Here is a 16,776-nt window from a genome sequence, read left to right as displayed (position 1 = left end):
CTGTCTTTCAAATAAATAAATAAATATTTTAAAAAGTACATAATTTAACCAAATCATCCTATTGAGTCAGCAAAAACTGAAAGAGCAAACAAGTTGTACAAATACTATAAATTCTCCCCGAAATGATCCTACAACAGAGTATTAAGAATCATCCCATCAGAGGCTGGCACTGTGGCATAGCAGATACAGCCACCACCTGCAATGCCAGCATCTCATATGGGCACCATGGTCATTGTGGTTACTTGAGGAGTGAATCAGCAGATGGAAGATCTTTGTTTCTCCCTCTCTCTAACTCTTCCAAATAAATAAATAAACCTTTAAAAAAATTATCTATCCCATCATTTGTTCTCCTTCTACTTAGCAAGAAAAAAGTAGTTACAAGCAATTTCAGAATGAACAATGGAATAAAAGAAGCCAGATTTTCAGAATGGAGGGGCCATACTTGGATCAGAGGTAAGTGGTCTCCATTTTTCTTCTGCCTGAAGAATTCAAAATTTAATAATTTATATTCTATAATGCAAAATCTACAGTAAATATTAGTTTTAGTAAGCAAAAAAAAAAGGGGGGGGCCTAGTTTTCATTGTCATAAACTCAATAATAAAAAGCAGTTTTAGTTTTTTCCAGCTGCATACAGCATGTAATTAATTCTAATCTAGGACACTTGACAAAGAAAAGAACCAAATAATGAATTTTTAAAAATCACCTTGGATGAAATGGCAGATTCTTCTTCATCAGCATTTTTGTACTTTTTTCCTGTGTTTTGTTCTGCTAATGTACTTTCTGAATTTCCTGATGAAATCGATCGTTTTCTTCCTTGCTGTGATATATTTACTTGGGTTTTATTGTCACAGATTCCATCTTTTCCACTTCCCTGGATTACATTGTTATCTTAAATACACAAAAACATATAGATACACATAAAGAAAAACATGAGAATTATCTTCTGTATCTTCAAATGTCATTAATATATACCAAGAAAAGAGATAAAAGGGCAAGTAAAATTAAAGTCCCAGTTATAGTAATTCCATCTTAGAAACATTTATTTGCAAATCTCAACAAGAATTAAGAATCACAATGGCCAAGAGCTTTAGCCCTGGAGTCTTCCAAGCCAGCACACCTATGTGGAATCCACCCCTTAACTCATTTTGGTTCATCTCTCTGAACAACACTTTCATCATACAGAAAGTGTGAACTGTAGTAGTTCACAGAGGAAACAGAAGATAATGAAGATGTACAAACTAGTTAGCAGAGTATTTGATAATGTTAGTTTATACATACTTTTACATATATATGGTACCAACAGAACATCTTATACACAGCTATTAAATGAACATTACCTGAACTTATTGATCCCCTAACATCCACAGTGAGGAATTTACTTTATTTTATGAATTTCTCCAACAGGACATCTTATACACAGCTATTAAATGAACATTACCTGAACTTATTGATCCCCTAACATCCACAGTGAGGAATTTACTTTATTTTAAAGACAGATAAGAACACAAACAATCCAAAAGGGAGAGTGACCTCCACAGTGTTTGTGCATGAAGAAAAAAGTCCCAATAATGATGAAGACTGTGTACTATAAAATCCTAAAGTTCAACACAGTTTGCAAAACTAAATCAATGTGAAGTTTTGTTAGCAAATCCATGAATCATGTAATCAAAAAAGAAAAAAGGACAGCCTGTTCTCATGAAGAAACAAGTCATGGCTAACTGTCCATCTCCTCTATAATAGAAGGCTAGATTCCTGAGGGCAGAGACAGTATATGCATTTTTCTGTTATATCTACTGTTATATCTACAACTGTGCCTAGCATAAAACTGACACTCATGAACATAACCAGAATTTGTCCAAATAGTCCCTTAAGAACCAAGATACAGGTATGTAAACAACCTTCAGTCACTACTCTAATCTGCTATAGCAGGGACTAGCTACCTGTTTCTGTGAGAAGCAGAGGGTAAATAGGTTAAGCCCTGAGATGACATAGTATCTGTCACAACTAGACTCTGTCTCTAACATGAAGGTAGTCATAGACAATAAGTACATGGGATGGCTGTATCCCAACAAAACTTTATTTACAAAAATAGGCAGTGGGTCAAATTGAGTCCATGGATTGCTGAGCCTTATTCTTCTTTAAGATTTATTTATTTCAAAGGAAGATTAATAGGGAGAGAGGGAGGGAAGGAGGGAGGGAGGGAGGGGAGAGAGAATAAATCTTCCATTCACTGTTTTACTCCCAGAACGCCCACAACAGCCAGTGCTGGGCCAGGCTCTGTCCTGGTTTCCCACATGGGTGGCAGGGGTCCAGGTACTTGTGCCATCATCCACTATCTTCCACATTAGCAGGAAGCTAGATCAGAAGAAGAGCAGCGAGGACTCAAACTGGCACTCTGATATGGGATGTCAGCATTGCAAATGGCAGCTTAACCCCACTGGGTCATATCGCCAGCCTCTGCCTAGCCCTGTTCTAAATGATATTCCAGTGGACTGAAATAATATTCCTAAAGTTCTGGAAAGAAATGCCATGGGAATACTATCCATATTATCAAGCAGGATTATCAACTGAATTAATATAAAAATAATGTATAGGGGCTGGTGCTCTGGCATGGCAGGTTAAGCTGCTGACTACAGTGCTGGCATTCCATATGGGTGCCGGTTTGAGTCCTGGCTGCTTTGCTTCTGATCCGGCTCTCTGCCATGGCCTGGGAAAGCAGTAGAAGATGGCCCAAGTCCTTGGGCTCATGCACCCACATGCGAGACCTGGAAGAAGCTCCTGGCTCCTGGCTTCAGATCAGCGCAGCTCCAGACCTTGTGGCCAATTGGGGAGTGAACCAGTGGATGGAAGACCTCTCTCCCTCTGCCTCTCCTTCTCTGACTTTCAAATAAATAAATAAATCTTTAAAAAAAAATAATGTATAGTAATCCTCCTTTATCCATAGTTTTTGCTTTCTGTGGTTTCACTGACCTGTGGTTGCTTTAGTTACCACTGCTAAATGTGGAAAATTCCAAGATAAACTATTCATAAAATTTCAAATTGCACATCGTTCTGAGGGTTTCATGGAATCATGTACCATCTTTCTCAGGAGATAAGTCATCCCTCTGTGCAGCATATCCACCCTAAGTACACTATGCAACCATTAGTCAGTTACTCAGGAGCCATCTCAGTTCTCAGTTTGACTGTTAGGGTATCCCAGTGTTTGGCATTTCAGAAATGCCCAAAGGATGCTTTATATAAATTGCTTCCTTTAAATGAAAACATTTAAGTACAAAAATAAACTTTGAGAGAGATCACATTCACATTGTTATAACTGTTCTATTATTGATGCTGTTAATCTCTGACTGTGCCTAATGTATAAATTAAATGTTATCACAGGTATGTATGTATATGAAAACACATGTAAGATTCAGTACTGGTAGGCACTGTGGTGCAGTAGTTATGCTGCTGTTTTAGATACCCACATCTCACATTAGTATGCTGGTTTGTGTCCTGGAACCTCTGCTTCCAATCCAGTTTCCTGCTAATGAACCCCGGGAGGTAACAGATGATATCTCAAGGGCCTGGGCCCTGCTACTCATGTTGGAGACCTGGATGGAGTCTTAAGTTCCAAGCTTCAATCTGGCCCAACCCCGGCTGTTATGGCTATCTGGGAAGTGAAACAGCAAACAGAAGAGCTCTTTCTCTGTCTCCCTCTCCCTCCGTGTCTGTCTGTCTCTCTGTCTTTCAAGCAAATGAGAGTAAATATTTAAAAGGTTCAGGAGTAGCTGTGGTTTCAGGGTATCCCCCATATATAAGGGTGGAACACTGTATTTATCAAAGAAAACTTATGCATATATTATTCCAACAACTAAACTTTGACTAAATTGTTTAAAGAGTCATAATGAACCTAACTTATTAAGTATTTCATATCATTTTTTGGAAATTATCAGAAATAGGACTTAATTAAACCATACAGCTTGGTGCAATAAATGACCAAATGCTACAACAGTTATGAATTAATCAACCCACATGAAATAATGAACTAAATATTGCTAACTCAGCTAAGAACTACAAAATATAAATTAAGACATAGCTGTTCAAATGGTAGTTTAAAACATTCCAAGTATCACACATGTATATAAAATTCTAAAATTAAATACTCATATATCTATATTTAAAATATTCAATTCTTCAAAATTCTAAATTCTCTACCATAAATATTCCTTCTAGGAACTAGTGCTAATTTCTTTTTACACAGGAAGAAGTCATTGTAATACTTTTAAAATGCACTCCACAAAGGGTATATGAAATAAATAGATTAAGTGGCTCACAACAACCTTTATATCTGACATATTAAGTACTTTTCTTTTTCTTTTTTCTTTTTCTTTTTTTTTCTGACAGGCAGAGTGGATAGTGAGAGAGAGAGAGACAGAGAGAAAGGTCTTCCTTTTTGCCGTTGGTTCACCCTCCAATGGCCGCTGCGGCCAGTGCATCTTGCTGATCCGAAGCCAGGAGCCAGGTGCTTCTCCTGGTCTCCCATGTGGGTGCAGGGCCCAAGGCCTGGGCCATCCTCCACTGCCTTCCTGGGGCCATAGCAGAGAGCTGGCCTGGAAGAGGGGCAACCAGGATAGAATCCGGTGCCCCAACCGGGACTAGAACCCAGTGTGCTGGCGCCTCAAGGCGGAGGATTAGCCTGTTAAGCCACGTCGCTGGCCTATATTAAGCACTTTTCTAAATCCTGTTTAGGTACAGATAAATGACAGAAATGCAATAGAAATTAACTGTTAATTCAAATTACTTTATTTTTAACTAGTTCTAATCGTACTTATCTGAGCTGTTACACTAATAATGAATGAATGATAACTAAATTATATGTGTATTTGTCATTAAAAATATATCTATCCAATCTTTTCATCCAAAAGAAGTACTCCTAACTGCTGTATTAAAAATTTATGTGCACAGTTCGCAATTTTTTCCTAAGTTTAAACAAATGTATTTACAAATACATATATATAAACAGACACAAATATGAACTACAAATACTCAAGGTATTTTATTTATCTATAAGGTAAATTCTGGATCAAACTGTGCTATATATTTATTTTTTTCAGATATGAAATATTTTATTGGTAAATAAAGTTACTGTATTCATATGGATACTACTTGATACATGGTATGTAAATCGTCTTAGCTTCATAGAAGAGTTTGACTCAATAGATAAAATTAATGATTTTAATAGGATTTTAATTTATTTAAAAATGTTTAATTTTAATTTTTAATTAGTTTTTAACAGACTCAATGTGATTTGTAGATACAATTCTTTTTTTTCTTTTTTTTTATTTAGTAAATATAAATTTCCAAAGTACAGTTTATGGATTACAATGGTTTCCCCCCCATAATTTCCCTCCCACTCGCACCCCTCCCATCTTCCGCTCCCTCTCCCATTCATTTCAGTATTAGTGTCTGCTAATACTAACTGATAGAATCAAAAAGGGAGAGAACGATCCATCATGGGAAGTGGGATACGCAGCAGACTCATAGAATGGCAGATGTCCTAAATAGTACTCTGGCCTCAGAATCAGCCCTTAAGACATTCAGATATGGCTGAAGAGCCCATGAGAGTATTTTAGGCATGGAAAGCCAAGACACTCTGGCAAAAAAAAAACAAAAAAAAAACAAACCCTAAATGAAAGATCTCTGTGAGTGAGATCCCAGTGGAAAGAACGGGGCCATCAAAGAAGGAAGTACCTTTCTCTGAAGGGAGGAGAGAACTTCGACTTTGACTATGACCCTGTCGGAATAAGATCGAAGTTGGCGAACTCAAAAGGCTTCCATAGCCTTGGCAACTCATGACTAGAGCCTAAGGAGATTACTGACGCCATGAACAAGAGCATCAAATTGTTAAGTCAACAACAGGAGTCACTGTGTACTTACTTCTCATATGGGATCTGTCCTTAATGTGTTGTCCAATGTGAAGTAATGCTATCACTAGTACTGAAACAGTATTTTGCACTTTGTGTTTCTGTGTGGGTGCAAACTGATGAAATCTTTACTTAATATATACTAAATCAATCTTCTGTATATAAAGATAATTGAAAATGAATCTGTGCTATATATTTAAACACTTAAGAGATATTGGTAATTAAGTTATTCCTCTACCAACAATGTTCAAAAAAGATCCATCTCTGCTGGCTCTGGTTATTAGCAATTGCTTAAATTTGGAAGAGTTAATAACCAAAAAAATGGCAAATTGTTACTTTAATTTACATTTTTCTATCTGACAGTGGAGATATTTACTATTCATGTGTCACATACAATGCTCAAAATTTCTATTGAGCTTTATCTTTTTGTCATTAAACAGATGATTTTTAAAAATATTCTGTCTTTAACAACTACTGCAGATAATATCTCCTGGTATATTGTTTGTTTGTCTGTTATTTTCCTATGACTTTAGTATCTTTTGCATCCAAATATTTTTTCATTTTTATGTAGATAAATCTGTCAAACTTTCTCTTATGGCTGTAGTCACAATTATCATAAGAAAGCCTACAGAAGTAATAAAAATATTTCCCATATTTTCTTCAAATGCTTTAATAGCTTCAATTTCATGTGAATATTATTAATTCAACAGGAATTTATATTTTACTGTGATATTAGAAGTAGTGTTCTAATATGAATTTCTTCCAAATGGACAGCTAATTTTCCCTACATGAAATTTGATTGTATCTTCTCTCCCTAAGTTGATAATTTTTATAAATATAAATATAAAAACATTAAATTATTATAATTATAAATAAATATATAAATAAATGTTGTGTTACAATAATTATTTCTAGATATAAAAATAATTATCAATTTCTGGGTATTTCATTTTTCTTATTGGTCTAGATTACCTATTCTTAATCCTGTGCCAGAACCATCAACCACTGAAAGCAGGCACCAGGCACAGATTGTGACATAGGAGAGTTGAGAGAAGAAACATAATTTTTCTGTTATGTGAACTGTCCCTACACATATGCGGAAAAACTCTCAATTCATTTTATACAAACTGATATAGCTCTAACATTAAAATCTGACATTGATAGCATACATGGAGAAAAATACTGACAAACCATGAGCATAGATACAGATTTCCTAAACCAAATCTAATCTAACGGAGTAAAAACCATAATAACCTATCATGATAAAGCTGAACTTATTCCAAGAATACAAGAATAGTACATTAGGAAATGTACTAAGACCATCATGGACATGAAGACATGAAAATACAGAACTATACGGTTGCCCCTCTTCCAGGCCAGCTCTCTGCTGTGGCCAGGGAGTGCAGTGGAGGATAGCCCAAGTGTTTGGGCTCTGCACCCCATGGGAGACCAGGATAAGCACCTGGCTCCTGCCATCGGAACAGCGCGGTGCGCCGGCCGCAGCGCGCTACCGCGGCGGCCATTGGAGGGTGAACCAACGGCAAAAGGAAGACCTTTCTCTCTGTCTCTCTCTCTCTCACTGTCCACTCTGCCTGTCAAAAAAAAAAAAAAAAAAAAAAAAAAAAAAAAAAAAAAAAAAAGAAAATACAGAACTATTTCTATATCAAAAACTTCAAATAAAAAATCCTAAATGCAATATGAACATTTATCAGAGTTTAATATCAACCATACTAAATGCTAAAATACTGACAGAATTTCTATTATATTTGGGAACAAAACATAAATGTCAATGTTATCCATTTGTATTGAAAATGTATAAGGTCTTGCTAAGACAAGAAAATGAAACAGTAGTTAGATCAGATGAGCCAAAATTATCATAATTCTAGAAATAACATGATTATACAGATGGAAAACATAAGAGGTTCAGCAACCTTTATAATGAGATATTTTAGCAAGGTTGATGCAAACAAATAGAGTAACTAGTGCTTTGTATAAATGTAATTAATTTTGAACTATAGTTCAATTAAAATAATGTCAATTCAATATAATCTGCACTGAGATGTCATACTGAAAAGATGCACAGTACAAAATTAAATGTAAACCAAATGGTGTGGGGACTACTTCAATCTTTATCAGCATGTGTGATTTTTTATAACTCCATGTTGCAAAGTTAGAAGATGGGGAAGGAGAATTCTAGAGAATAGCATGCTAGCAAAAATAATAATAATAATAATACAACCTAATGGTATTTATCAACAATGCCATTAACTCAAGGGTTGTGATTCATTCTAAGGACCTGGAAAACTAGATATCAACAGGTAAATTCTAGAAGTCTTTAGCTAAATATATTAATGTCCCAATCACTAGCGGAACATGGAAAATATCTTAGCTAAGGCCTGAGAAATTCACAATAGTATGCAAGGGATGTTGATGATAAGATGAAATAATCCCACATTAGCTGAAAAACCTGTTAAAAGAGACAAAGAAGGGTACTATGCATTGGTTAAGTAATCAATTCAACAGGAAGATCTGACTATAATAAATGTATATGCACCTAACTACAGGGTGCCTGGCTATTTAAAAGAAATGTTAATGGATCTAAAGGGAGACATAGACTCCAATACAATAGCAATGGGGGACTTCAACACCCTACTTTCAGCAATGGACAGATCAACCAGACAGAAAATCAACAAAGAAACAACAGAGCTAATCAAAACTACAAAACGTTACACTCCATAGTTACAGAATACATATTCTTTTTATCAGTGCATGGAACCTTCTCTAGGATAGATCACATGTTAGGCCATAAAGAAAATCTCAGAAAATTCAAAAAAAATCGCAATCATATTATGCATCCTCTCTGATCACAATGGAATAAAGCTGGAAACCAACAACTCAAGAATCTCTAGATCATATGCAAACACATGAAGACTGAACAACATGCTCCTGAATGACCAGTGGAGAAATCAAAAAATTTCTGGAAACAAATAGAGATGACAATACATCATATCAAAACTTATGGGATATAGCAAAAGCAGTATTAAGGAGGAAATTTATAGCAATCAGAGCCTACATGAAGAAACTGGAAAGGTACCAAATAAGTGAGCTCCCAATGCAGCTCAGGGACCTGAAAAAACAACAATAAACTAAACCCAAAGTTATTAGGGGAAAGAAATAATCAAAATTAGAGAAGAAATAAACAATATTGAAACTAAAAAAAAATAAAAGAAAAACACTACAAAAGATCAGTGAAATGAAGAGCTGGTTTCTTGCAAAAATAAACAAAATTGATATACCTTTGGTTCAATTAACCAAAAAAGAGGGAGAAAACTTAAATAAATAAAATCAGAGATGAAAAAGGAAATGTAAAAACATACACCACAGAAATAAAAAGAATCATCATGAACTACCACAAAGAACTATATGCCAACAAATTTGGAAACCTAGAAGAAATGGATACATTCCTTAGACACATACATCTAGAACCAATCCAATGTTGGTGGAAATGTAAACTGGTGCAGCCACTGTAGAATACAGTATGGCAATATCTCAGAAATCTGACTATAGACCTATCATATGATCCAGCCATCCCACTCCTGGGAATTTACCCAAACCAAAAGAAATAAGCATCTCAAAGATTTATCTGTACCCCATGTTCATTGTAGCACAATTTACAATAGCTATAATCACCTCAGATGTCCATCAGCTATTGACTAGACAAAGAAATTATGATATATATACACGATGGAGTACTGCTCATCTGTAAAAATACTAAATCCTGTCTTTGCAGCAAAATGGAAGCAACTAGAAATCATTATAGTTAGTCCAAAAAGATAGATATTATATGTTTTCCCTGAGCCGAGGTAAATAATAGAATACCTGAAATGTACTGTATGTGAAAAGGACATTTTGAGATTCAATAATTGTTTACAGCCCTTGTCTCTTTCATTGGGGAACTGTTTTTTTTTTCTTCATATTATTTGTTGAACTCTTTTACTTAAAGTAGGGTTGTCTTTACGATCATTAAGTAAACTGAAAATAGATCTTTGTAAAAATTAAGAGTGGAAATGGGAGAGGGGAGAGGAAGAAGGACTGGAGCACGGGCAGGAAGAAGGGTATGATAGGAAGTATAATTATGTTCCTAAATCTATATATATAAAATACATGAAATTTGCATAACTTAAATAAAATTTAAAACAAGAAAAAAAAAGTGGATGACAGGGGACTGCCATTGTGGCTCAGGGGATAAAGCCACTGCCTGCGATGCCAGTATCCAACATGGGCGCCAGTCTGGGTCCTGGCTGCTCCGCTTCCAATTCAGTGCTCCCTCTAATGACCTGGGAAAGAAGCAGAAGTTCCAAATGCTTTGGCCCTTGCCATCCATGGTTGAGCTCCAGAAGAAGCTCCTGGCTCTTGACTTTGGCCTGGCACAGCCCTGGTCATTGCTGTCATCTAGGGAGTGAACCTGCAGATGGATGATCTCTCTGTCTTACTCTCTCTCTAATTCTGACTTTCAAATAAATACATCTAGAAAATCAAATCAGGCCGGTGCCGTGGCTTAACAGGCTAATCCTCCGCCTTGAGGCGCCGGCACACTGGGTTCTAGTCCCGGTTGGGGTGCCGGATTCTGTCCTGGTTGCCCCTCTTCCAGGCCAGCTCTCTGCTATGGCCCAGGAAGGCAGTGGAGGATGGCCCAAGTCCTTGGGCCCTGCACCCACATGGGAGACCAGGAGGAGCACCTGGCTCCTGGCTTCGGATCAGCAAGATGCGCTGGCCGCAGCGGCCATTAGAGGGTGAATCAACTGCAAAAAGGAAGACCCTTCTCTCTGTCTCTCACTCTCACTATCCACTCTGCCTGTCAAAAAATAAATAAATAAATAAATAAAATAATAATAATAAAAAAATCAAATCAAAAAGTGGATGACAGGACCAGAGCTCAATGTTTCTGCCACATGAGACTCAGAAGGTAGTCATCTACAAACCAAGAAAACGGTCCTCACAAGAATATGACTATGCTGGCAACCTAAACCCAAACTTCCAGCCTCCAAAACAAGGGAGAAAATAAATGCTGTTAGCCAACTACTAGATGGTGTACTCTAATAGCAGCCTGAGCTAAGGCAAACTTTCAGAAAACAGATGAAAGAATAATGCTTTCCAACTCAATTTATCAAACCAGCATAACCCTAATATCAAAATCGGACAAAAAACATTTACAAGAAAAGAAAATTACAAAGCAACACCACCCAGGATATAGATGAAAAATCCTTAACAAATCGATCTGAGGAATATATAACATCATAGTCAAACAAGTTTATCCAGGAATGCAAGGTTGATTTAATGCTCAAAGTCTACTGACATATCCACCAAATGAACAAAATAGAGAAGTAAAACCAGCTCTCTGCTCTGGTCTGGGAAAGCAGTAGAAGATGGCTCAAGTCCTTGGGCCCCTCCACCCACATGGGATACCCAGAAGAAGCACCTGGCTCCTGGCTTCAGATCAGCGCAGCTCTGGCCATTGCAGCCAATTGGAGAGCAAACCAGCAGATGGAAGACCTCTCTCTCTCTTTGTCTCTCCTTCTTTCTCTGTGTAACTCTGACTTTCAAATAAATAAGTAAATCTTTTCAAAAAATGAATAAAACACATTGGCAAGGAAGATGTAAAACTGTCTTTTCACAGAGAATATTGTCTACATAGAAAATCCCAAAGCATCTAAAAAAGAAGCTATCAGAACTTCTATATAAGTCTAACAAAGTGACAATATATAACATCAATTTTAAAAAGCCAATGATATTTCTATATACTAGCAAACAATCAAAACTGAAATTTAAAAAATATTCCATTTACAAAGAATACCATATAGCAGTGTTATCATTTGCCACAACATGTATAGAACTGGAGAACATGGTAAGTAAAATAACACAGGCACAGGGCAAACACATGATCTCACTTGTAAATGGGATCTAAAAAAGCTGCTTCCATAGGAAGAGAGACTACCAAAAATGGATGGAGAAAAGGAAGATACTGACCAAATTCCATTATGCTACAGAAATAATTTAGTGATCTACTGCACTGCATGGTGATGATAGCTAATAACATACTGTATATTTCAAAATTGCTAATAGAATACATTTTTAACATTCACATGACAAAAAATAAGCTGGTAAGATAATAGATATGTTAATTACCTTGACTTAATATTTTTACAATTTATACATAGATCAAAACAAGATATTGTATGCCATAAATATGCATAATTTAATAAGTTAAAAGTAAATTTAAATAAATGACATATCATATTGCAGAAATGACAAGATTTTAAACTATCTGCATGTACATTCGACTAACACTTGCATTTGTTTAAGTCTGTTAAAGATGCCTAACATTTTCTTCCTGATAACACTCCCTTAGGACACATGGGCCCATCTGAAATTTAAAACTGAGAGTGCTGAGCTGTGACTGCTTAAGGAGAGTTAGCCAATGAAGTTAGGCAGGGCAAAGCCATGTGCAAAGTCATCAGTAAACAGCAACTAAGAGCTTTTGCAGTGAAGAGGAAGAAGCAAAGAAATGAGGTCACATTCTCAGAAAAAGAAAGGGAGCAACTCTATGATCATCAGTCTCCAACCATATCTGATTATATTTCCTTACCTGGACTTGGAGAGCCACCCGGACATACCTAACAAATTTCGTTAATTAAACTAGCCTCTATTACCTCTCAATAAACAAAATATTATCTAAATAAGATAATTAGTAGACTTTTAAAAAATCTTGAGAAACACTGGCAATATCCAGCAAGATTATATAAAACACTGTGATATCTACCAGACAGTGATCTGTGCCAAGACAAATATCACATGCACTTTGAATCCCCCAGCACAAAATATTGTGTGTCCATTCTTTTTTTTTATTTAATTAAATTAGTTTTAATTTAAAGAGTTTAAACACTCTTATTGTGTGGCCTTTTATCTTAGACTTCACACAGATAGATTCATTTGAAAACCTGTATTAGTATCCTAAGTTTAGGACACCAGGAAACAGCACTTGTTAAATTCAGGAAAGAAATGAGCCAGATGGTATTTGACAGATAGCAGAAGATAACTTATGTTTTAAATTAGACTTCACTTACACATCAAAAAATGTTTTAGGCTAAGCTAGACATTTACACAACCACTACTCCATGAACATTTGTTCTGAACAATTTTCAAATTCTGTGTAATGCTTTCTTGCAAGTAGCATTGACAGAAACAAAACCTACCTCCACTGATGCCAGGTGATGAAAGGTTTTGATCACTTAAATCTTCTGCTAACATCCAAGCTGGAAGGATTCTTTTCCTCTGTGTAAGGTTTGGCTGGTGATTACTGACATCTCTACAGTCACCTACAAAAGACTAAAAAGGCACCTGTAGGTTACTTCCTAAAAATAATCGTGCATCCTTAGTGACTTGGTAGTATTCATTTTTGCAGAAAATCACCATGAAAATATTCATCTGCATCTCAATGCATAGATGAGTTAGTCAAATATCTTAAATGAGGAAATTAATGATCTCTATTAATTGCAGTGCTATGCCAGTGGGATATTCTCTACAGCTTAAAGAAAACAGCAGTGGCCACCACCTGGAGTGCCACATCCCATTTGGGCACCAGTTCAAGTCCCGGCTGCTCCACTTCCAATCCAGCTCTCTGCTATGGCCAGAGAAAGCAGTAAAAGCTGGCTCAAGTCCTTGGGCCCCTGCACCTGCATGGGAGACCCAGAAGAAGCTCCTGGCTCCTGGCTTCGGATCAGCACAGCTCCGGCTGTTGAGGCCATCTGGGGAGTGAGCCAGCAGGGGGGAGACTCTGCCTCTCTCTCTGTGTAACTCTGACTTTCAAATAAATAAAAAAATATTTTTTTAAAAAAAGCAGCAAAATGATATCAATACTGGCACTACTGTTAGGATATGCCTATTTGTAGTTCTTTTCTCTCCTGGAAATAACTTGAAGGCCATATTACAAACGGAGGAGACTGGCGCTGCAGCTCACTAGGCTAATCCTCTGCCTGAGGCGCCGGTACCCCGGTTCTAGTCCTGGTTGGGGTGCGGATTCTGTTCCCGGTTGCCCCTCTTCCAGTCTAGCTCTCTGCTGTGGCCCGGGAGATGATGGCCCAAGTGCTTGGGCCCTGCAACCGCATGGGAGACCAGGAGGAAGCTCCTGGCTCCTGGCTTCAGGCTGGCGCAGCGCTGGCCGTAGCTGCCGTTTGGGGAGTGAACCAATGAAGGAAGACCTTTCTCTCTGTCTCTCTCACTATCTAACTCTGCCTGTCAAAAAAACAACAAACAAAACAAAAACAAATGGAGGAGATCTTAGATTTCTCACCGCACTTGCTGTGGTAGTGGTCTGGCCCTTGGTATTTTCTGTTCTTATTTCCAGTTGTGAGGTACTAGGTGTCTTATCAGGCAAATTAATCATGGGAGATTTTGGTATTTCATCTGGTGTATTATCTTCTTCAAGCATTTGACTGTTTCTATAAAATGAAAGAGAAATTTATTTTTAATCACTTAAATTTAAACATCATTATTGTATCATGGTTGGCCACCATTTCACTGCAAATAAAAGCAAAGCTCCCTCCATGCCCAGCTTTTTTTCTGTTCCCTCTTATTCTTTCTCTAAAGGTAAATACCAACTTGAATTAGATGATTTTTAGTCCCAGACACATTTTATGCTTTTATTACATGTATGTATGCATCTATTATCTGATAGAAAAGGTATATGCTTTATATATTTCTAACTTTTTGGTTTCTCAATATACCATGAAGATTTATCAACATTTTAACCTGTAGCTCTCTCTAGTTCATTCTCTTGCACACTATTACAGAGCTACACCACATTTATTTAACCATTTTTCAAGTGTTTTCACAACTAAAATGAGTGCTAAAGTAAGCACTTTTTTTTTGGACAGGCAGAGTGGACAGTGAGAGAGAGAGAGAGAGAAAGGTCTTCCTTTGCTGTTGGTTCACCCTCCAATGGCCGCCGTGGCCAGCGCGCTGCGGCCAGCGCACCGCGCTGACCCGAAGCCAGGAGCCAGGTGCTTCTCCTGGTCTCCCATGGGGTGCAGGGCCCAAGCACTTGGGCCATCCTCCGCTGCACTCCCGGGCCACAGCAGAGAGCTGGCCTGGAAGAGGGGCAACCGGGACAGAATCCGACGCCCCGACCGGGACTAGAACCCGGTGTGCCAGTGCTGCAGGCAGAGGATTAGTCTAGTGAGCCGCGGCGCCGGCCAAAGTAAGTACTTTTTTCCAGCCTGGGATAGTCAGAAAAAGTACCAGCTGTGGAAACAGCTGGCTTGGATTTGGAACCTACTGCCACCATATATTAGCTATATGACCTTGGCCAAATCTCAGACTTTCTGTGTCTTACATTTCTTCATCTTTAACACAGGGATAATAACTGTACCTATTCCATATAGAGATTGTCATGAAGATTAAAAAGTTTCTAGGGGCTGGTGTTGTAGTGTAGCAGGAAAAGCCACCGCTTGCCAATGTAGCAACCCATATAGGCGCAAGTTGAGTCTCAGCTGCTCCAATTCAGATCCAGCAACGTACTAACGCGCCTGGGAAAGCAGCAGAGGTTGGCCCAGGTACTTGAGCCCCTGCCATCCATCATTCAGGGAGACCGAATGAAGCTCCTGGCTCCCATCTTTGGCCTGGCCCATCCTGAGCTGTTGTGGCCATCTGGGGAGTGAAAAAGCAGATAGAAGATTTCTCTCTCTCTCTCTTTAAAAAAAAAAAAAAGTTTCTACTTTTCAGATGATTAGCCTAGTGGTTAAGATGCTGGTTAGGGGGACCAGCGCTGTGGCGCAGTGGATTAAAGCCCCAGCCTGCAGTGCTGGCATCTCAATGGGCAACAATTCAAGTCCTGGTTGCTCCACTTCCGATCCAGCTCCCTGCTAATGTGCTTGGGAAGGCAGAGGAAGATGGCCCAAGTCCTTGGGCCTCTGCACCCACGTGGGAGACCTGGAAGAAGCTCCTGGCTCCTGGCTTCTGGCTTCAGATAGGCTCAGCTCTAAATGTTGCAGCCAATTGGGAAGTGAACCAAAGGATGGAAGACCTCTCTCTGTCTGTACCTCTCTCTCTAATTCTTTCAAGTAAATAAAATAAATATTATTTTTTTTAAAAAAAAGATGCTGCTTAGGATAGTTCTTTAGTTTATTATAGCGAATTTCTGTGATTGCTTTTTATGTAAAAAAAACCAACCTTGGATTTATTGAACAAGACTCACTTGGTAATTGTATATGGTATTATACTTCTTATATATAATGCTGGATTTGATTTGCAAATATTTTGCTATGAAGAATATTTATCTGTAGTATTGTTTTTATGTAAAGTCTTGTCAGATTTTGGTATCATGATTGTGGAAACATAAAATAAGTTAGGAAGTGTATCATCTTCTATTTTGGAGGGAAAAAAGTATAATATTGGTATTGTTTATTTCTTGAAAGTTTAATAGAGGGGCTGGGCTGTGGTGTAGCAAGTAAAGCCGCTGCCTACAGTGCCAGCATCCCACATGGGCGCTGGTTCGAGTCCCTGCTGCTCCACTTCCGATCCAGCTCCCTGCTATGGCCTGGGAAAGCAGTAGAAGATGGCCCAAGTCCTTGGGCCCCTGACCCATGAGGGAGACCTGGAAGAAGCTCCTGGATCCTAGCTTTGGACTGGCACAGCTCCAGCCTTGCGGCCATCTGGGGAGTGAATCAGCGGATGGAAGATCTCGATCTCTCTCTCTCTCTCTCTCTCTCTGCCTCTTCTTCTCTTTCTGTGTGACTCTGACTTTCATGTAAATAAATAAATCTTAAAAAAAAAAGTTCAATAGAATTCACTATTGAAATTCCTTGAAGGGAATTCA

The 16,776-nt window shown here is 37.9% G+C and overlaps 1 protein-coding gene across 1 annotated transcript in view; it reads right to left on the bottom strand.

Annotated features, from left to right (window-relative positions):
- APLF (aprataxin and PNKP like factor) overlaps nt 1-16,776 on the bottom strand; it is a 106,813-nt gene that overhangs the window by 49,728 nt on the left and 40,309 nt on the right. Inside the window, exons 4-6 of the mRNA XM_062208696.1 lie at nt 14,254-14,401; nt 13,157-13,289; nt 704-888 (exon numbers count right to left, since the gene is read on the bottom strand). Coding sequence (XP_062064680.1) covers nt 704-888; nt 13,157-13,289; nt 14,254-14,401 — 466 coding nt within the window. The remainder of the gene's footprint in view (nt 1-703; nt 889-13,156; nt 13,290-14,253; nt 14,402-16,776) is intronic.

The sequence above is a fragment of the Lepus europaeus genome, chromosome 13, assembly GCF_033115175.1.
Source record: "Lepus europaeus isolate LE1 chromosome 13, mLepTim1.pri, whole genome shotgun sequence".
Classification (NCBI taxonomy): Eukaryota; Metazoa; Chordata; class Mammalia; order Lagomorpha; family Leporidae; genus Lepus; species Lepus europaeus.
This window is presented reverse-complemented; position numbering and strand designations above follow the sequence as displayed.